This window comes from Thunnus albacares, chromosome 9, assembly GCF_914725855.1.
Source record: "Thunnus albacares chromosome 9, fThuAlb1.1, whole genome shotgun sequence".
NCBI lineage: Eukaryota > Metazoa > Chordata > Actinopteri > Scombriformes > Scombridae > Thunnus > Thunnus albacares.
The window spans coordinates 4,106,790-4,129,837 of NC_058114.1; the positions used below are offsets into that span (position 1 = coordinate 4,106,790).

The 23,048-nt window shown below is 42.5% G+C and overlaps 2 protein-coding genes across 2 annotated transcripts in view; both read right to left on the bottom strand.

Annotated features, from left to right (window-relative positions):
• Window positions 1-5,873: 5,873 nt before the first annotated feature.
• Window positions 5,874-9,987, bottom strand: mafaa (v-maf avian musculoaponeurotic fibrosarcoma oncogene homolog Aa). The gene has a single exon (XM_044361096.1). The coding sequence runs from the start codon at window positions 9,058-9,060 to the stop codon at window positions 8,128-8,130; it is 933 nt and encodes a 310-aa protein (XP_044217031.1). The 5' UTR covers window positions 9,061-9,987; the 3' UTR covers window positions 5,874-8,127.
• An 8,275-nt stretch (window positions 9,988-18,262) lies between these two features.
• zc3h3 (zinc finger CCCH-type containing 3) overlaps window positions 18,263-23,048 on the bottom strand; it is a 69,733-nt gene continuing 64,947 nt past the window's right edge. Inside the window, exons 10-12 of the mRNA XM_044361095.1 lie at window positions 22,698-22,858; window positions 22,422-22,579; window positions 18,263-18,527 (exon numbers count right to left, since the gene is read on the bottom strand). Of these exons, the coding sequence (XP_044217030.1) occupies window positions 18,496-18,527; window positions 22,422-22,579; window positions 22,698-22,858 (351 nt within the window). The 3' untranslated portion in view covers window positions 18,263-18,495. The remainder of the gene's footprint in view (window positions 18,528-22,421; window positions 22,580-22,697; window positions 22,859-23,048) is intronic.

Consider the following 23,048-nt stretch of genomic DNA (forward strand, 5'->3'; position numbering starts at 1 on the left):
TGAAGGAAAAAATTCTCTTTAAGTGAATTCCTGGCAACATCTAACGAGCTGACGCCGCTGCCGAGCACAAACACAAGTACAATCTGCAGCACAATAATTATAGAATTATAACACCAATTGTGCAGTTATTGGCGATACTGCAAATGACTGTGATAACGGTTTCAATGTGCAGGTAATTTAGAGGGTTTTCTCTCTTTTATGACACATTTTAAAGGCTTTATTTCCACTTTCAGGTAAAATGTAGCCTGTTTTCTCTGATTCACACATCACCCCTCCTCCTGCTCAGCACATCATCCTGCTGCTCTCGTTTATTTGTTTGTTTGTTTGCTGGTTAGGTTTTTTTTATTACGGTATTTTCAAAGCACGGGACAAGGTTAGATTTGCTGTTTGGGCATATTTTCTCCTGTGATAGCATGTTTGAATTTGTCTACTCAGCATGCAGCATGTCAGAGTGTGTGTGTGTGTGTGTTTCTGTGTGTGTGTGTGTGTGTGTGTGACAGTGTGGAGGCAGGGCACGCGCTCAGGGGTCGCAGCAGCAGCAGCAGCAGCGCGCCACCGCTGCCAAATTGCTTTCCTGGGCGTGTCGGGCGGGTACTGGCACTGGACGGTGGTGTGGCCCCCCGGTCCCCTCCGCCCCCCCCTCGGCTCCTGGCCCCGGGTCACTAACTCAATCACCAGATCAGGAGTAATAATTATTAATACCCTGTGAGTGTTAACAGCACGCAGGTGATTTATCATAAATGTCGATTACATTTTGTGCAGGGTGACAACTTTTTAAAGCTGAACACTTCCCGCGGGAGTCGACCTAACTGGAGCACCGGCACAACGTTACCAGATGGAGCTCGTGGGCTCCAAGACTCCAGCAAGGATATTATTAATAAAAAAAATAATAAAAGCATCCTTCTTTATCTTGTTTTAAATTTTATTTTTTATTTTATTCAACCAGGAAAACCTCATTTACATTAATTTAGACTCTTTTTCAACAGCGTCCTTGTCAGGATCAGCAGCAACAATCCGAACATCAGAGTGAAGCATTGCAGTTATAATAAATGAATAAAATCTATACAATCACATACAATAATACATCCTGAAGACAATTTAAGACTCATAAAAACAACCCAACAGCTTCCTAGATCCCAAAATATGTGATGTTTTAGTGATAAACGCTGATCGAGAGCAAAGACAAACCACTGACGTTCCAGCAGTGAAGGAGCGTAATTATACAAACATCATATGTAGCTTCAAGGCTTGCAGACTGTCTGCTAATCAGAAATGTATCCATCATGTCATAATGTTTATAAATTGGTCACCATGACAATCTGTAGACACCAATAAGCTGATTTGTTCTTTGACAACAGGTGTAGATGATAAACTCATTGACAGATGTTAATGTCGTCACTCAGGGCTGACGGCTGGTTAAACACACTCGTCTTCATATTTATATTCTGCATATGACGTTGTGGTAACTGTTTTTATATATTATATATTTATATATTGGTCTCTGTTTAACCAAATATGCTGTTTGGTGTGGAGGTGTAACTCTTATACTTGTATGTATAATCACACTTCATCTACTGTTGGCTTTAGTTTAGACACTCAGTGGAACATTTTGACTCATATTCAGTCATATTTCTTCAATTAACTCATAAATCAAATAAACGACAGAGATCCAATCTGGTTTTAACAGTTTATTAACATCCATCTGCATTCAGATATTCATCTCCAGTCCTACGTAGCTTCTCTTAAAAAGGGAAAATTTGGAAATAATAATACAACCTGTTCTCCTTCATGATGATATGTGTTGTTATGTGTTATTATGCAGTTTTGTTCCATCCTTAAGTTTAGCTAACTATGTTCCTTTTCACTCTGCTGCACTGTGTCTTATCTCACTAACTGCACATGATAAGTCTTAACATACACACATTTTAAAGCAATAACCCACAAACTATACATCACATAAATTATTCCACTAACAATAAATAGTTTGATTATCAGCTATATGTAAAAAAAAATGCACATAACAAAAAACTTAATTCTTATATTTAGTCAAATTTGGCTCTTACATTCATGATGATCCAGATCTCGTTTATAAAAGAGCTTCTGACATGTTTAAGTAATAAAATTAACGATGGCACACTTCCATCAATCTGCTCTGGTTTCAGATCGTAGTTTTGTGCTCGTTGACTCACCGTCGCAGCTTATAATGACACTCTTGACTAGAACAGAGACAATCGTTACTGTCATTAGTAACACCTGAGTTTTTCCTACTATTATAAGTCAAAATGAAGGCTGTGAAAAAGGTCCAACAGCTGGATTCCCCTGAAAGTTTAATCCAGTCATGACTTTTTTCTCTCAAGATTTATGTGAAAACTGTCATAAAGAATAAAACTGTGATTTGGAGTCAGTGTGAAGGTGTTACTCTGTTTATTCCTGACTGATCCCCCCACTGAGAGCAGATTATACAGCAGATTATACAGCAGATTATACAGCAGATTATACATGGCAGCTTTATCATCTGCCCAGACAACACCCAACTGTATATATATTTATATACTGGAATAAAACTACCTGGCTCCAGGTTCTCTCTGTGTGAGTTTAGATTATGATAATTTAATTTAACACAACTTTATTAGGAATATTCACCATGTGAGTCACAATATAAAGTAAAACAACTAATGTGTTAAAACTAGATTTTTGCAGCCCTGTTGCAGAAAAAAGACAGTTAGTCCTGGACGATTCTGAAAAAAAAAATAGCGCGAGTGTTCGATGCCAGCATTTTTCAAATTCTTTTCTTTCTCCAGTATCTCCTCATGACAACCACCGGTTGGTTAAAGGTGGAGAAAATGGAAAATTGGCAGTGGAGGTGCATTGTGCAGAATCATGCTTGACCTGAAAACAGTGAGACTGAAACACTAGAACACCTACAGACTCTTGACTGTTCAGAGACTCTCCTGCTGTTCGCCAAGTGGCGACGATTCTGATTGAGATTCTTCTTACAGAGTCTCGGTTCTGCGTCTTGTTATATTCTGTAGTGTGATGTAGGGATGCATCAGTAATAACGCTGGTTGATATTGGACTCTGCACTTGTGGATGAACTTAAATGGTGCAAATTCCTTGACACGTTTGAAATAAATCAAATTGTCATATAGTGAAACTGATGTTTTTGGGGCTCCTGTTAATCCGGCCTTGACGACAACAACAACAACAACAACAACAGGTGAAAGAGTTATAGAGTCTGAGGTTTTTATCAGTCTTATTAAAAGGATGTGAATCTATCAGCAGCCTCCACAGTGTTTGTCTGGACTGTGTGTGTGTGTGTGTGTGTGTGTGTGTGTGTGTGTGTAGGTGGGTATACTGGAGGTAAGCTGAGCCGAAGAGACGCTGACTGTGTTGAATCTCAGCAGCAGCAGCAGCTCCAGACGCCAGAGACACACTGCCCCTCTCTCTCTCTCTCTCTCTCTCTCTCTCGCTGCTTCACTTGTTTTGTTTCTCAGACGCAGCTCTTGGATGGACTCTGCCCTGATTTATGGAAAGAAAAGCCCACGGTGTAGTCATGGTGATCTCTCTCTCTCTCTCTGTCTCTCACACACACACACACACACACAGAACACGCCTGTTCCTGCATTCCTCTATACATCACCACGATCTGTGTGTGTGTGTGTGTGTGTGTGTCTGACTCTGTGTAAGGTGACGGCTGTCACACTGCTCAATGTTTCCTCTGAGTCAGCAAAAACAGGAAGAGGAGGAGAGTGATGGAGACGGGTAAAAGGAGGGAGAGAGAGAGAAAGAGAGGAAGAGAAGGAGGAGAAGAGATATATTAAGTGAAAATTAAAATCTGAACCGATCTGTGTGTTTCTCCCTCAAAAAAAAAAGATGAATTTCTCAAGTTGGTGAGCAGAAAACGGACGATGATTCGCTGCACGTCGGCGTTAGAAAGTGAATGTGTTACATATTAGTGCGTCAGCTTGTGTAATAATATGAGACGAGCTGAGTGTAAGTCATAAAACATGTGGTGAAGAAGTGGTGAAATTATTCGATGATGACTGAAATATTTTAAATGATGCGCTGCAATGAAACCAACGAGGAAGATGGAGAATTCAAATAATCACGACTTTTTTTGGAAAGAAGAAAGTTTGTAACTGAAACGCACCTGAGTCGCTTTATCTGGCTCTTTCACACACACACACACACACACACACACACACACACACACCATAAATAATGACTGTTATTCACACCAATGTTGTTATTAGACTTTAAACATATAAAATTATCAAATTTGACAGTTTGAGTTTATCTGACAACCGGCAAGAAAAAAAAGACAAATTTTCCTACTTGAGTTTAGTAAATATGTTTATGACAGTCGTGTTATGGTTGAAGTTAAGCTTTAAAGTTCAAAAAGCCAGATTATACACACACACACACACACAGAGCACAGAAAGAGAGGCTTAAGTGCACATGTAAACATGCACCTGCAGAAGCTGCAACGCTGTGCAGATCACTGACTTTCTATTATTGACCTCTGTAACCATCTATTAGCCTTCAACGTCTGACCCCCAAACAAACACACAAACACACACACACACACACACACACACACACACACACACTCATTCACAGTGAGCATGATATGTGTTGGAAGTGAGCCGCCACCCACCGTGCCTGACGGCGGTGTCACATCAGCACCAACGCGGGGTGGCATCTGTCTCAACCCGCGCTGCTTCCACCTGAGAGGAGCAGAGACCACTTAATGCAGTTTAGGGCGCGTGCAAGAGTGCGCGCGCGCACACACACACACACACACACACACACACACATTCACACACACAGTGGACATCTACTCTCTCGTGCATAGCTGCTCTATGGTAACACACCCTTGACATAAAGTGAGAGAGAAAGAGAGTTTTTCTCATCTACCTCGTTGTTCGGTGCTGTCAGGAAGAGGCCGGCTTCAGCCATCCATCACCGGCTGACGAGGCGCGCAGAGGCCCGCTGACAGGCGGCTAGAGCCGGGGCAGCGGAGCTGAGGAGGGCGGCTGTGTTCGCCTGCGCTGGTTCTCTCTCTCTCTCTCTCTCTCACACACACACATACTCTCTCTCTCTTTCTCTCTTTCTCTCTCACACACACAAACAAATCTAGAAATCTGGGCTGATGTCCCCGGAGATCAGAGCAGCCTCTTGCCCCAACATCCTGCACTCCACACCGGCTCCATCAGACACAAGCTGCGCGGCACAAACATCCAAACAAACACACTGCAGTTTCCCTTCATCATCATCATCATCTGCTCTCACAGCAGCGAGACTTCTCTCTACTACCAGAGAATAAAACCAAAAAAATATTATGAGACACACTAATTAAGACCCAGCTGATGGACGGTTACATAATATATTTTTTGCGATTTTAAGCCCAATAATAATAAAATTCTTTATTATTACATTATCACATTTTTTCCTTTTCTCGACAAAATAATTGTTTTACAGGTTTTCCCTCATTGTCAGCATCCAATCAAATTTATTTCATGTTTTCATATATTTTAACACTATAAAATTTGTATTTTTATTCATTATAATAAATGTTTGTTGGCTGCAAATAAGTCTGTTCATCTTTTACACATCACGAATATGAGCATAATTATTTATCCTGCTGTCAAGTTATTTTTTTATAGATCATCATATTTAAGGTTTAATTTGAATTATTGTTTAATTTAGTCTCTATGACGAAACACAGCTGGCTTTAAAATAAGAGCCAGAGTCAGTCTATCAGATGAATGATGCTCTCACATTAACTCCAGACTTCAATCAGTTATAATTAGGCGGGAAAAAAAAGGATTTACATTTTCTGTCTGTAACAATGACGGCAGCAGTCTGACAGATGTTTTGGGACAGAACTTTTTATTAAACATTATGAAAACAAGATTCTCAACAACGTTCCACTTTGTAGGTTTTTCACTTGTTGACACGTTAGGACACGTTCATTGAATAAATATAGAAATTATATGTACAGATATACATTAACAGCACTGTGCAGAAGTTTGCTTTCGGGTTTGTTTGTTTGTTTTTTTTAATCTCATTTGTTGAGGGTCAAATCAAGATTTCGGATTTAGAAGGAATTATTAAAATTTCAAGTTGCATCAAATAAAAGAAGAAAAAAAAATCAGATTTAAACGAATAAAGTTACAGAGAGGCGATTTTTAAAAAGATTAATTTGCAGATGTCTCGCAAAAAAAAAAAACAACCTTTTTGCTTCGCATTAAAACAGGAACTTTTAATTTCACATTTATCCTTTTTGCTTTTTCTTGCTGTTATTCGGTGTCATTACGATCTAAAATTGAATCATCTCTTCCTGCACGTTCCCACCATCATCCACCAACCACCAACAACAGGTAGGCTGAACATCGGACACTTCTGCACAATATTGCACATATATCTAGGCAGCAGAAAAAACACACGAACCAGGGATTTCTTGTTGACAGAATAATGCATCGAGTTACTCCAAGAACAGTGAGCTCTACCACCAAGGAAAAAAAAACAAAAAAAAAAAACAATCAAGCATCCTCCCATCAGACACAAGATCTTATTAAGACACCGGGCTGCGAGAGGAAACCCGCAGGCCCCCTAGAAAAAAAATAATAAATTTCGTCTACAAATATTGAAAGTAAAAAACAGAAATAGCCTAATCATTAAGTCTTTTTAATCATCAGGTTGGTGCATAGAGTTTTAGCAGCGAATGCAGTCCTTGTCCGTCTAATAAACCTCATCAAATTTACATCCGGGTTTTTTTTTAATGTTTTTTTTTTTATAGAGAGGAACAGATCAAAGGTCCTATGAAGGTAGAAAACAAAACGTTTTGTCTAGTTTGATCTCTTCTTAGTGCAGTATAGGCTTGCCTTTGACATTACACATGTTCAGTAGGAGGAGGATACCATTAGACGATTTGCATGCTGTAACATACAAACATTTTTCGTATTAAGACATTTTTCGAATAATCCAAGCAACAAAAGCAATTTTTTTTCCTTTAAAAAGAGAGAAAAAGGTTAAAATAACACAGGTAACTGTTTTTTTTTCTCTACACATTATGTACAGGTGGAAATAAATACAGTCTAAAATCTGGCTCAGATAATCTCTTTTTTGTCGTTTTTTTCCCTTTTCTTTTTTTAAAACAATAGAAAAATTGATTGAAAATAGCAGTTAAAGACGCATCCATTTTTTTTTTCTAAGTAGCAGATTGTTTTTTTGCATTTTTGTCTGCAGTCCTTGCACCTCTCCGGGGGGGTTTATGAAGAAGGTGGTGGGGAGGAGGAGGAGGAGGAGGAGGAGGAGGAGGGGGACATTTTTGTGGCTTTTTGCATACCCAGGCCTTTACTGATGGCAGAGGAAGGAGGAGGAGGAGGAGGAGGAGGAGGAGGAGAAGCGTTAGAGGAGGAGAGAACCATGGGCCATGCTTTCCATACATGTGGAAGGATTCAGGGGAGATGACTGGAGGTTACCATACATGTCCTGCATGCAGGGTTGCAAATAGGGATGGGGAAACTATAGACTTGCAATATTGAAAATCACTTGACCGTCTCTCTTTCACACACAAATAAAAGTCCGTTGAGCTTTTCTGGAGCCAAAGTAGAGGCGGTGTATTGCTTTTTCTGCTTCTATTTCAGTCCAATCAGATTTTCCTTTATTAAAAAAAAAAAAATCACCCCCTCCCAACCCCCACTCCCAGTTTAAGACAAAATCATCTCTCTCTGAATTAAGACAGTCATGTTAAAGGTCAGATTGGTTCAGTAAGACTTCTGACCAGCTTCTGTTGCACCAGAGAAAAGTCTGCAGGCTAAAGTGATCCCATGTGCCCACATCACAACATGACAGGTTGTTGTTGTTGTTGTGGACGAACAGAAGTTTAGCCGAAACATCTTTTAAGACTCAAAATGCGCACGAGGATTATTTCTGTGCGCATCTAACGCTCATTTGTTTAGATGTTTCTCAAAGTCTTTTTTCTGTCGTAGGGAATAACTGTAAACAAAATACAAACGCTGAAAAATATAAATTAATGTTACAAGGATGTTTAGGTGGACGGGGTGGGAGGGGGGAGGGGGAAGGGGTGGGGGGGTACTTCAGAGTCTATCGTTCAGTCTCTCACATGAAGAACTCGGTGTTGGCCTGTTTCCCGGACGGATCTCTCGTGTTCGCGGGTCCACCGGCATTGTAGGTCCGGCTGGCCAGCTTCTCGTACTTCTCCTTGTAAAGATCCCTCTCCTTGGCGAGGCGCGCCACGTCCTGCTTCAGCTGCTCCACCTGGTTCTGCAGGGTGCACTTCTCGGTCTCCAGCATGTGCCTCTGTTGGACGCGTTTGAAGCGGCAGGACTGCGCGTAGCCCCGGTTCTTCAGGGTGCGTCTCTTCTGCTTCAGGCGGATCACCTCCTCCTTGCTGAAGCCCCGCAGCTGCCGGTTGAGCTCCCGCACCGTCATGCTGACCAGCTGCTCGTCCGAGAAGCGGTCCTCCAGGCGGGCGTGGTGGCCGTGGTGGTGATGATGGTGGTGGTGGTGATGGGCCTGGTGATGGTGGGCCGCCGAGGCCGTGGACAGGTCCTCTCCGACGTACTGCTGCCCGCGGAAACCCTCGTAAGCTTGGTGGTGATGGTGGTGCGCGTTACCGATGAGGGCCTCCACCGCGTCCTCCGGGGTCAGGTTGAGCGCCTCGGGGTTGATGTGGTGCTGGTAGCTGGGGATCCAGTAGAGGTCCTCCAGCTGAGGCTTGCCCGCGTTGCTGTGATTGTTGTTGCCGCTGCTGTTGTTGCTGCTGCCGCTGCTGTTGACGCCGTTGGCGAGGCTCTGGTTGGGCTGCGCGCCAGGGCTCGGGGCGCAGAAGCTCGGCGAGGAAGGCACGGAGGAGCAGGGTGTGCTGATCGGGGTGGAGGAGAGGGAGCCCGACGGGAGGCGGTGACAGTAGCGATCGGCCTCCGGCGGCTCCTTCTTCACCTCAAACTTCATCAGGTCAAAGTCGTTAACGTACTCGATGGCCAGAGGGCTGTTGGGCAGCTCTGCGCTCATGGCGAGGTCGGTGGCCATGTCAGTCCATGCGACGACTCCTGCCCTCACAGCCAAACCGACGGCCGGCAGCCCTCTCGGATACAGATTGCGGAGAGGAATAAAAGCCTGTATGGTGTATATATAGACACACGCACACGCCTGGTGCGTGGAGCTGCTGCAGGGCCGGCGGGTGGGTGGAGAAACTTATTAAGGCTGTTCGTCCCTAAGTCAACTTCTATATATAGTGGCGTGAATATACGTATGCATGTAAATGAACTTGTACACCTGCCAGTTTGCCTCCGCTCGCTGCTCTTGTTGACAACTTATCCCAGGTCAAATGCACGCTTTAATAGCCTACCAGGAGCCCCCGGGGCGGCTGAAACTCGAGCCCGGTGAATTTGGAGACACCAACCTGTCTTGTCCTCGCTTCACCTCTGCAGCCCACTTGCCTCCTTGTGATTTAGTGTCCTCGGTTCTGCTCGATCAAATAACACGAAAAGATTTCGTCTCCTCCGCTCGGGTGTGTTATAAATATTTTCCAAGCATCCTTCTTCGCCTCCCGCTGTTGGCAACTTGATCATGAAGTCCCACGTCACTGCAGCATGGCTCGGATTAAAAGTTTCTCACACAATCAAAATCAGACGGATAGTGACAGTCACAAGGCGCTGCGCGGGCGTGCGTAAAGGTGTGCCAAGAAGAAGAAGAAGAAGAAGAAGAAAAAAGCAAAGTCCCAGGAATCCAAAAAAACAAAAAACAAAAAACGGAATGGCACGTGCACAAGTTTTCAAAGTTCGTGTGAATCTGAAGTTGCAGCTCCGTCTCCTACTCGGCCAGGACGGGAGACTCTGGTCCTCTGTTGTTGTGGTCAGTCCGGATATTTAATTCAAGCAGTGTCTACTTACAGCTTCGGTCCCCACGGTACTGTCACCTCTCACCCGGCGGCGCGCTGTTGACCTTACGTGTGTGTGTGTGTGTGTGTTATTATGCAAGAGGTGATAAATTCCAGTTGGTTTTCTCTATATCAGCCCTCAGTTTGTGTCTTTAAGAGCTTCACGGTGCAACCACGCAGTGTCACTGAGGCGCTGGAAGGCAATCTGCACTTATAAAGACAGCGTGGCCCTCCCACACAGAGGTGTGACGGGCCAATGGGAGGAGATCACAGCGGTGCATTTGCATTGTCCTATAGCAGAAGCCTGAGCTCTGACAGGGGAAACCGGTCCGAAAAGAGCCGAACATAGCCGAAGGGGAGCGGAGGCGCACAGGGAGAACAGGTGCAGCAGATCCCCCCCTCTAGTGACCGAGCAGATGCTACTGCACGGCAGGAGCGAGCAGTAAGACGAGAGCCCCGCGACTTTCTCAGAGAAAAAATGTTTACCCGGAACAGCACAACACTTTTACACCGTTTCAAAACCGCGTGTCAGTTATGTAACGAGGCTGTCCGCCTGTATTCACATTTCACAGACTTCCAAGTCGTTAATTCATGTTTTTATGGATATCCTGGTATCCATAGAATTTTACGAGGACTTAAAATGAGTCTATTTTAGACTCTAATTGGTCTCTTTTTGTAGTGATCTTACTATATGGAGCACATTTCATATTTTAAAAAAAGCAGTTAAAACTTTTTAATCATCACTATTTTCATACATGTTAGGAACTCATGTTTCTTCTAAAATGAATGGTTGCAATATTTTGCTTCTATCAGGAAACATTTTCAGTGATTTATCAATAAATCTAAGATGGATTTCACTAATATTACCTGGATTTTTTTATGACCAATCAATTTATTCAAATTTCCACCTTTGACTTCTCAAAAACTGAGGTTACAATTAAATCAGAATCATGTTTATTGGCCAAGAACCCTGATTCTAGATAACTATCAATGTGATTAACAGAATGACACCGGGGGGGGAAAATAAAGACATACAGTTATAATACAGATAATAAAGGATAAATAAAAGAATAGTTGCAGCTGTGATGTAAAGCAAATATGATCAAAAATAGAAAGAAAGACATCTGAACAAACATTGTGTCAGATTAAACTGATCTGATTGTTACAGATTAAATGTTATTTATAATCTTATGTGGGTTGGGTGTATAAGTGATGGGCGAGAGGAGAACAGAGCACTGGGGGATGATTTTGTAAAGTCGTCTGGAAGAAATCTTCTGCTTCTGAACGTGGTTGAGACCAGGGAGATGATGATGATCGACGAAGAGGACGGCTACTCAGCCTCTGTGTATTCTGGGAGAGGATGTTGGCGTGTTGGACTACAAATACCTGGACGTCCACATCCACAACAGACTGAACTGGAAGACCAAGATGGAGGCTACATATCAGAAGGAGATGAGCAGACTGTATTTCCTGAGGGACGTGTGCAGCAAGATGTTGGAAATCTTCTACCAGTCTGTTGTGACCAGTTCACTGTACTGTAGTCTGCTGGGAGTTAAGAAGGCCGGATCTGTAACTGGCTGCAAACCAGACACCTCTGAAGCTGTGGTGAAGACGAGGACACTGGACAAACTGGTATCCATTATGGATAATCCTGACCACCTTCTCCACCACCTACTGGACTAACAGACTGGTTCAGCTTCCCGCCTAAAGTAGAATCTCTCTACAACATCTCAGAACTCTCAGCTGTATAGTTCCTGTCTCAACCAAACTCTGTTTAGCTCCTTCTATAACTTTATACTCCTCCTCTACCTCATTACATTTTTAAAACTTCAACAACTTTGCACACTTGTCTACTGTATATAGTATGTTATCCTATGTTCATATTTTATTATATTTATAGTTTATGCTAAAGTTTTATTTTATATTCTTGTATTGAGCTATTTTATGTTATTGTTATTGTTGTGTTTTGTGTAGACATATATTTCTCTCTTCTAGTGTTTTATTTATATTTACGGTCCTGGATGGATTAACTAATAAAAGGAAAAATGATTAAAAAAAATATGGAAGAAAAATAAAACACATCCTGCTTATTAGCTTTATTAAAAAGCGCTTCTTCTGTCTCCTTTCTTTACTCATTTGACTCTCTGAGGAAGCCGCGAGGATGCCTCTGACACCACAAACCACCAAATCTATCAATCACTGATCGATTTAAGGCCGCGCGCCCCTCTGCCAAAAATCAATCCGCATTTCCGCGAGGCAGTGAGGAGGAGGAGGAGGAGGAGGAGGAGGAGGAGGCCGCGCTGTGGCTGCACGCGGGGTTAAGTATGATTGGATAGTCTTGGCGGTGGTCTACAGGGTTTTTCATTCGCAATTAACCACAAATTGCATCCCGACTCATCTGCGCGGATCGACGTATAATTAAGCCCCGCCGCGCGCGCGCGCCTCCACCCTGGACACATATGTCTTTTTTTTTCTGGAGGGTGGGGGGGGGGGGGGGGGGGGGGGGGCGGAAGGTTGAGGAGGATGTCGATACCGGTGATAAGTACCATGGGAGACACCGGGACACCGCTGCACCTGACCCTTTTCTGCAGCGTCCGCCCCCCGGAGTCCCAACCACACACACACACACACACACACACACACACCGATATCTGAGTGATAGATCTGCCGCATAAAGTGCCGATCTGCGGGGGGAAAAAAACAGGTGGAAGTAAGTTTGACTTGGTCAGATGTGAACAGGAAAACCTTGCACAGCTGCTGAGCTTAACTTCCAGTCCGAACTGCCCATGAAATACTCATCCCCCCCCCCCCCCCCCCCCTCAAATCTGCTGGCGAGGATGAAAAGAAGAGTATGAGAAGAAGGGACGGAAATCATATCAAGGTATTTTAAGTTTAGGTGTGCTAAGTCTTTAGGAGAGGGGTTTTTTTTTTATCAAATAAGCAGGAGCTGGCCTTCAAACGCCAAGCTAAGCAGTCTGCATTGAAACGGCACATTTAAGAAGATCTGCTGTGGTCTATTCATTGTCAGGGGAAGGGGAGTGTCTGCGGCCGAGGGCTTGAGACATAAATTTTTGAAGTCAGGGTTTTCATTGTGCCTTTGCATATTGGGACTTCGCTGTAAGTGCAGTTCTACCGATTTAAGCAAAACGGACATCAGCAAGGTGGAGGATAGACGGCGGGCTTTGAGCCGGCCACGAGGCGAGCTTTGAGCCAAGGTAGCCACGCATCCGGACCAAAGAGACCGGCTCCAGGAGGTGGCTCAGGGTTATCTGAGGCCTGGAGGGGTTTTTTTTTTTTTTTTTGTCACTGGCGTTAAGTCACTAATGCTGCTCCAGAGGAATCAGCTTTAATTGTACAGGGATGTGACACGCACGCATGTGCACGGGCGGTGAAGTTAACAGGGAGGCTTAAGTTTGAAAATCAGGAGTTTCACCGCATGTAGGAGGCCTCGCTTGTATAGAAATCATGTTTGTTCACCTGTGTGATGACAGGTTCGTGGTCTTAAAGAAGCAGAAAATATGACAACACAGGATCTGAAGCTGAAAGGAGAAAAAATTACAGGATACATTTCTTCTTTATTACGACTCGAGCGTTCGTTTCTGTCACATCGTACTCACCAAAGTGATCGCTGAGATTTGGGAAGATGGTGAAAGCTGGAGAAAGACCTGAAGACTCTCGGTGAGCCTGGACAAACCACACATGACGACTGTTTCCACAAACGGAGGAACACATACTGAACGACAGTAAATACGGAGACAACACACTGGACAATAGGTAGACAATCATTTCAATCACATCACTGGACGAGCGCTGAAATCCTGCGAGAACATGAATATTTATGAGCTAAAACACAGACAGACATTCATCAAAAAGCCTCTCTGAGTTATAATACAATCAGTGTAGAAGAGGTAAAGAAACAACACGGACTGTAAATGCTGGAGAGTTGGAGGAGAGAGAACTTCATCGTTTGAGGTGAGCTTCATCTACTTTTTCTCTCACAGCTGTTTTGTTTTTATAATCATTTCTCTCGAGGCGCTGTTACCTTTTGGACGGAGCCAGTTTTCTGTCTTTATGCTGAGCTAAGCTAACCGGCAGCTGGCTGTAGCTTCGTATTTACCGTACAGACATGGAAGCGGTATCCATCTTCTCATCTTTACTCTCTGCAAGTAAGAGAATAAGCACATTTCCCAAAATGTCACACTGTTCCTTTAAAGGGACGTATTGTGCATGTTTTCAGGTACGTATTTCTATTCTGGGGCTCTACTGGAATGTCTTAAAAACTCCTTATTTATCTTATACTGGCTCTTTATGCAGCCCCTCAGTTCAGCCTCTGTCTGAAACAGCTCCCGTCTCTTTAAGGCCTCCCTCCTGGTGATTGGTCAGCTTCAGGAAGTTCCCAGCGGTTCTGGAGGCTACATAAACAAACTGTAGTAGCAGGATTTCACTTCTTTTTCTTGTTCTTTACTTGAATGGAAACTTCTAAAATACATCTGTACATGTTGGCAACAAAGGCTACAGAGCGGACGAATGTTTGTTTGTTTGGGAATGACATCATCATGGAGGGAAGTAGAGGTAACTTTGCAATAACAAAGTGTTCACAGCAGGTTGAAGCCCGGACTTTTGACTTTCAGGCAGCATTTTTACATACGTTCACTTCAAGTTTTGAGCCTTTAACATGGACATTCAACGTCAAAACAGTATATAAATGACAGAAAATAAAAAAAAGCATGTTATGTCCCCTTTAAAGCTGGTAAGTCAGTCAGATCATCCATCTATCTACTGTATGAGGAGGAGGAATGATAGCTAACACTATGAAAAACAGATTTTTCCTTCAGAGGAAGTGAAGCTTAAAGAGAGAGCTTAATGAATGAAAAGAGGATATTTGACACATCTATGTGCTCATACACACTCACACACTAACCTGTTTTTACCAAGTCTGTCCAACACACACTCTCACACAAACACACACACGGTATGAAGAATCACAGTTGACCTTTCTTTTTGTCTCTCCGAGTCTCCGTGGACAGATGATTTCTCTCCCTCTGTCTTCTCTCCGTCTCGTGCGCTTTTACTAAAAAATTGAAATATTGATCTTAATTAGAGTTTGCCGAGCTCAGCAGCTCACGTTGAGGGTTTTAGACAAGAGGCAGCAGACATCTGTCTAAGGCACTTATGTCTTCAGCACAGGAGAGGAGCGACGTGGGTGAGGAGGAGGAGGAGGAGGAGGAAAAAATGTGGTGAGAAGAGAAGAGTGATGGCTCCCTGTCTCCTGCCTTTTTTCTGAGAAACATGTCGAGCTCTCCGTCTCCACGCGCTGCTGTCAATACATCTGAGAGAGAATCGAGTTAAACAGTCACACACACACACACACACACACACACACACACACACACAAATATCCATCCTGACAAAATGTATTCAATGCACTTAAACTGGCCAAACTGTACCAAAGTTTTACAAGTTTGATTGATCTCTCTCCGTTGTTTGGGGTCAGATTCAAACTAATGCTGTTAAATCAGGAAATGCATCTTTTCCACTGAGGTTTGGTTTCCATTCAGTTGCTCCTACAACACTGTTGGACTCACAATGGTTCAAAATCGCTGCAGCGGAACCAGAGATATCCTCTTTTTTTATTCCAACTACATTACCCACAATGCAACCAAACTATTAACAGCTTGGTCAAAGATTCGGGTATGTTATGCTATAAGTGGCTAACGCCAGGATCAGACTGGGACGCCCCACAACACCTCAACGAAAGGTTTAGCAGGTCAGAATCTCCTACGACCACGTGTTCCTTGACGTCGACCAATAGGATGACAGAGAGCTCTCTGGCGCTCTTCAGGTCTTTCTTTTTTTCTTTTTATAACACTGGACCACCAGCATCACACGTAGAGCTTCTGTAGCCATGACGGACAGTTTCTTGAACTCACACAAGGTCGTGAACAGTGATTAGCTGAGGTCATAACTTGTAGCGTTGCCAGTCTCCCGACCGAGACATGTCAAGAATTTCTGGCACTATGATTGTCTAATCTGACACGGTGACCGTCATGAAAGACAAAAATATCGTGTAGTCTGATCCCGGCAGCGATGAAGAGCTACTGAAGTCTTGTAACCTCACTTCTTTCTAACATCAACAACCCCCACATTCATTCTTCATGCTCAAACTTGTAGACAAAAGAGACAAAAGGTTATATACTACTTTTTAAAATAACAACACATGCAGTAGTACTTCCCTGACACCTGGAAACAGACCATGATGTGTAAAAGTGGAGTTTCCCTTTAAATAATGATCTCACCAGCGGATACATTTGAAAACATGAGACACATTTTGTGGTATTCATGAGAAAAATCCCATAAAAAGACCAAAACCAAGAATCTATCCCAAGAATCTGTCCACAAACACATTAAAAACACCAACTATTGGGTTTGGATAACATATTTTCAAGCAGTGTTAACTCTGAACTACATCATCGACAAGATGTTAAACCCAGAGATGTTTCAGAACGAGCTGCATTGTTCAACTTTTGTCATCAAATGCATCGATATGGTTCTGTGTTTCTGATACTTTCTGAATGACAGCAGAGTTCAGCTGCATGAAGGCATGAGCCAAACAGACAGTTGTGATTTGATGCTGCAGCAGTAAAAGAAATCATTTACGAGCGCTCAGTCAAGTCACTATTTTAAAGTTGTGCAATCGTGTGACAGCAGAGACAGAGAGAGGTGTCAGTGAGTGTTTATCCTGCTGAGACACCAAAGTAGCTGTTTGTCAAATTAAAGAATAAAATGAGATTTAACATTAAAAAAAAACAACCTGTTTTAGCTTTTCAGTGTCGACGGCAAACATTTAGAAAATTATCTCAAAATAAGCAGGACAGACGTGTATTTTATTACACGTATTTGCACGTTTTAAGGCGGCGAACGCGCTCCCCGGTGTCACGCTGCATGTTTGTCGCGGTGACAACACTTCATTTAAACAGTGTATTAATGTTGTAAATATGAGTCTCTGCACTCACACACACAAACACGCTCACTCTTACTCACAGCGTATTAATAGTTTTATCAGCAGAGGTGCAGATGAGTTACTTTGTCCCAGAATCCTCTGCTTCATCCGCTGCTCTGCACTGACAAACATTTAGATCACATAGAAATGAATGAAGAGAAATAAACGGCAGGGAAATAAGAGTGGAGACGAATGGAGGTAAAGGACTCATGTCCAAGAAAGATGAGTCCACTCTTCACTTTGAAACATCAAAACAACAAAAAAATCAAGTAAGTGGACCTTGAGTTGAGATTTTTTTTTGGTCAAACTACAATTTCCACGATCAAGAACGAACTTTCACACTCAAACAAACAAACAAAAAAACCTGTAAAATCTCTTCTTCCTCCTCTTTAGGTTGGCAAAAAACCGACAACACGACAACTTCATGCTCTCAGAGTCACATCCTTGTGTTTTAAAGAGTATTTCTGAGTTTTTTCAGCCTGCTTGTCCTCCTATCAGATGTATTTTATCAGCTTAGTGTGAAATTAGACTTTTGTGTGAAAATGAAGGAAGTTGAAAATGTTTTCTGCTCATCTGACATACGGAAACATGCTAACATCAACATATGGACTTATATAGAAACCAATACGAAAGAATTTAAGCCATCAGGAGAGCAAAACCCTTTAACATCATCCGATGTCTTTTATTTCAAGTGCAATCAACATTTTTAACTCCAAAAACTGGGCTGCAGGTTCTTGCTCCATGGTGCCTCGTCGTTGTTTGTTGTGTATGTTGTTTGTTCTTGTCCTGCTTTATGTTTTGGTGAGCCAAAGGACGTTTTTTCACCCTGATGGACAATAAAAATGTATTCTGTTCTATCCAATCACAGGTTAAAAGGCCTTTCAAAATGATGAGTTAAATTACTAAAGGAGCAGAGTGAATGTTTTATTCTCCACCTCCCTCTGTCATATTAATCCTGTCTGAAAGGGGCTTTTGTGTAGAAGGACACAGCGGAGAGAAGAATAATCATTTTCAAATGTACTGACATCAGAGTTTATATGATCTAAACTGTGGAAGTTTTAACCTGCAACACAGAAAACAGGCTAATATCTGCACGTCAGCTTTCTGTCAAACAAACACACACTCACGATGAAGTCACCGTGAGCTCGTGTGTCTGGTCTCCGGGGGGCCTGAAAGTGAGGGGCACTGCTGTTTCTGTCACCACCTTCCCCATGAAAACTCTCACCAACACACTCAGGAGGGGTCATGTGACACCACCACCGCCGCTGCTGCACCGAAACAGAAACACACCGGCAGCCTATAAACACTCTCACAACACACCGGTCAAAAAAAAAAGAGTCTGTAGAACAACACACTGGAAGAGATACTTTATTGTTGTTTTTAAAATTTACAAAACCTGATGAAGGAAAAACCTGTCTTGTAAACACACAGAGTGATATGTGAAACTGATTTATAGATACAGAAGATAAAAAAATGTCACGCCCTGAGTGAAGTAATTCAGATACACCTGTCAGGACAAACCTGGAGCTCAGAAACGGCACATGGAAGTGTTTTTCCACCTCTAGTGCTGCTGGTCTTTGTAGTCTCACAGCCGAGGCTTGATCTGCAGTTTTTTCTCTGTGGGGAAATAAAAAAAAAAAAACAGGGAAAAAACACAGCAGATGAAGATTAAAAGAAGAAGCAGTATTGGAAGAAATTAAATTAAAAAAAAGCTATGAAATGACAGCGTGTGTTCGCTCATGTGTTACTGATCTACTGTGTGTTCGAATCCTGCTGAAACGCTGAGTGATGACATCTCAGCTGATGAGTAAATGACCGAGTGAACGGGACGATGGATGAAGGTGTGTGTGTGTGTACATGATGTGTGTATATGTGTGTGTGTGTGTGTGTGAGGTCGCAGTCTGGCAGTGATACATTGCGTCTGAGCTAATTTATGCAAAGTGAAGAGGAGCTTGTTTGGCTGAGTTCCACCTTTAATGAGGCTCTGGGTGGTGCAGTGTGTGTGAGTGAAGGATCAGACTGTTATTAGTGATACTTAAGAGCACAAACCCACCGGACTGAGAGGAGAGAGACGAGGAAATGATCACTGGATCACATGTTAGTTAGTGTCAGATTTAGGGATTCAACTTCATCATTCATCATTTCATCATAATTGTTTAGTAAAATATCAGAAAATAGTCAAAACCGCTCATCAGGAGTTCCCAGAGCCTCAGGTGACGTCTTTAAATTCTTTTATCCGACTAACAGTTTTCAACACAAAGATAAGATTTTAAAAGGAGAAAAGCAGCATTTTTGTTTGATTCATGACTTTTAATTGACTATTTATGATCAAAACTGTTGATTCATTTCATGTCAAACTGACAACTGACTGATCATTCCAACCCAGCTCGGTTCCCACCCCGTCAGAGACAAAACATTAACATCCTGGACCGATACATTCCTCCATTAGTCTGTTTTTTTTATAATCTGAGAGGCTTGAGAGGGGCCGGAGAGTATCTCAGCATAAACTACCTGATGACCTGAGATTTCTCACAAGAGACATATGAAAGAAACACTAAACAATATAAAAAGACGTATAAATATAGTTTGAAAAGAAGAGAAGATGAAAATAAAGTGAGAGATGAATGAAAATGTTTCTGTTTCCTTAGGCAGGTTTGTGTTGATGTCGTTTGTTCTTGTATTTTATTTATTATATTTTCATGTCACTTTAATGTAAAACAGTTTACCTGTAATGAAGTATGCTGTAATAAATACTATTTCTTTGCCTTGTGTTGCACAAGAGGTGAGTTTTACAGTCTGTAGATGAAACAACAGACAAACTTTCTACTCTCCATTTAAAAAAGATTTGTCAGGTAAATAACTGTTAGACGATGGACTTTCCTCCTGAACAGAGGAGAACATGAACACCACACAGAGCGCCAGCTGGCTTGGTGGAGTTCACGCTGCCCGTTCAACACACTCTCACTGGTTATCAACCTTTGAACCTCAGCTGGTCCTGAACACAACCCCGTCAGCTGCCGGCTGCTCTTCACAAACAGTTTGTGGAATAACAGCGTAACGTTCTCAGTGTAGAAAAACACAGAGACATGCAGATAAACTCATAATACAACGTATAAATGTCTTTATATTCTAACATTTCCTCTCAGTTTCCAGCTGTTTTCCAGCCCTGGAAAGTTCTTCTACAATTTTCCATGTTTGCAGGAGATAAGATCCGTCCATCAGGAGTCAGCAGCTGCTGGTTGGATATTTCCTGTATATACTGGCCTATAGATACACGTTTAAATACACAGACAAAAAGACTAAGAAAACTATGAGCACAAGTATGAAAACAAGTTCTGGTCTCTCTCTCTGTCTCTCTCTGTGTGTGTGTGTGTGTGTGTGTGTGTGTGTGTGTGTGTGTGTGTGTGTGTGTTTAGGGCAGGTCGGGTCAAAGGTCCTGCTTGTTTCCAAGCAAAGGAGACTATATATAAACCATGAAGGAGGATTAGCTAAGAATGAAAAAGTGTGACCAGAAACACATTTCTCAGATTAAGAGAAAGTTCCTCCTCAGATCAAAACAACGTTCTGAATGTTCTGTGTATCTTTTAACTAATATGATAAAAAAATGACATACGAGATAAAAAAACTGAACTGAAGAGAAAAAGAAAACAAAGCAGCTGTAAACTGTGATCATATTACAGTGAAAATGCTCTTTAAAAAACAACAACAACAACAACAAAAAGAACAAATCTCAGACAATTACTGAATGAAGATCTTCTAGGAACAAACAGTTAATCTGAGTTTGATGATTCGTGTTAAATGACTTCACCAGATGATCAGTCAGATCTTTTCATGTCTCCTGAGACTTTTTCATTTTGTTCATCAATAAAAAAGAAAACAACTAAACTACACCACGTCTTTAGTGGAGATATGACATCATCTTCTTTTCATTTCATTCAATCATTTTATTTAAGGATGTGTCTTTAAGACATGACTTGAGTAAACTGGACCGATGTATTTTAAGGACATCGTGAAAGGAGCACTCGGTGCACAAGTGGAAGCCTGATTACAAGAGGATTAACTTCAACTGTTCGTTCACACTTAGTTAAAAAAACATAACATGAAAGAGAGAATTTGAGTCAAAACAGAGAAAATCAGAACGTTGTTAGATCTTTAGTGGTGAAACATGTTGAACACAGGTGTTAGAAGTGATTAGGTGTTGTGTTGCAGCACCAGCCGTCCAGTGTGTGTGTGTGTGTGTGTGTGTGTGTGTGTGTGTGTGTGTGTGTGTGTGTGTGTGTGCAGCAGGCAGGAGCAGGTGTATGGTCGATCATGGTGGGGTGAGGATGGTGGAGCGGAGGGGAGGGAAGGGGAGGGGAGGAGGAGGAGGAGGAGGAGGAGGAGGAGGCAGCCTCACTTTCAATCTTCTATCTATCAAGTCTGTCAACAGAGAGCTCAGCTGTGCCTCCGTCCAGCCCAAAACCTAAATATTATTACCTCTGTCCTCTTGAGCTTTATATTACTCTCCTCCCCTGAGCATCATCACACACGTTCTGCAGCCCCTCGTTTTCATCATCATTATCTGTCCGCAGCTCAGACTTACAGACAAACCACTGATCCCCCCCCCCCGCTCCCATGAACTGAGGCTCCATCCTGTTGCTTTCAGGACAAACGAGATTCACTTCGCTGAAACATCTCCAAGTCCAATCAGACGCGTTTAAAGGATAAAGCTGCTCTCATCTGCAGATCCAAACCAACAATGAACTGATACAAATATCGTGTGTGTGTTCAGAGTCTGATATATCTTATTCCTCTCTGCTGTAGACCTCCGTTGTTGTCCAAAAACTATTAAAAACACGTCAATGAGCCTCAACGCTGCACTGGATGACATATATCAGGCTTTGGACACACACACACACACAATACTTGTAAGTAGATCAATTCATTGTTGTTTGGATCTGAACTTGAGAACCTTTAATTAAATCCTCGTTTAGCTGAACAACAGTGATCTGAATCAGTGCTTCTTTGCACATGAAAAGACTCAGTGCACAAATACGGGAAGTGTGGTGGGTCAAAGTCAGTTTGCAAAATCTAATGGATGTCGATAAATACGGATTGGTTAAGATTTTTATTGTTTGTTACATTTTTTTTCAATTTACTGGGTATAGAAAACATGCAGCCTGTGTAATCTGACTGCTTGGGTTCCTACCCTGTTACTGACACATCCTTCCATCTCAGCAGACAAGTTGGTAAGTTAAAAAAAAAAAAAGAGCAGGTTGTAAAAACATGAATTGTCGTTTGACCTCTCTTAGGATTGATTTGGTGATTTACAGATCTGTAGAAGTTAACCTGCAGCAGTTTTTGACAGCATAAAAAGTTCCCAACTACACAATGTTTATATACAAACTACAAATCTAAAAAAGTTCATCTGGACGTCTATTTGTCTTTTGACCTGCAGATCAACGCTGACTAGATTGTTTTATGTCAAACTTCTGGCTGCTCTTCAGCGTGCAGCAGTTTATACTTTCTTACCTTTGACCTGTGAGGTGTCGGCTGGTAGCGTGTCCGGTGCGTCTGCCTCCTCTGGGGAGCTGGAGAGGGAGATAAAGGACGGCAGCTCCAGAGAGCCCGCGGCGGGCGTACCTGGAGCTGCCTGAGAGCCCTGCGGTATGACCACAGACAAGCGTGGCCTGGAGAGTGAAAATAAACCCACATTATTAGCCATTATCACACAGGACTAGTCAGTCAAATTAAACCAAATGATTATTCAGATCAGTTCTATTTAAGATCTGCCTGATCTGTTCTGACCTCTTGGAGGGCTCCTTGCTGCGGGCTCTCTTGGCGGGGCTGGTGAGGGTGTTGGCGCCTCGTTTGGCTCGTTGGCGATGCTGCAGCTTACAGCGGGTTCCTCGTGGGCAGGAACCGGTCTTAGAGAAGTCTGGACACACCAGAGTGTGTTTCTTCTTACACTGGTGGTCAGAGACAAAGAAATAACACAAAGCAACAATTTAACAGCTCACACAAAGAAAGTGAAGACTGCTGACGCTGCTAAAAACATGTAATATGTGTCCATAAGACATCTGTGTTATCTGTGTAATCTGTAGTGATACCGTGTGTAATAGTCTGCCCACATAAACATATTACGTTGAATTATACTGA

Bases quoted from the DNA above. Each gene is read 5' to 3' on its own strand.
- mafaa (XM_044361096.1), bottom strand. From the start codon at position 9,060: ATGGCCACCGACCTCGCCATGAGCGCAGAGCTGCCCAACAGCCCTCTG.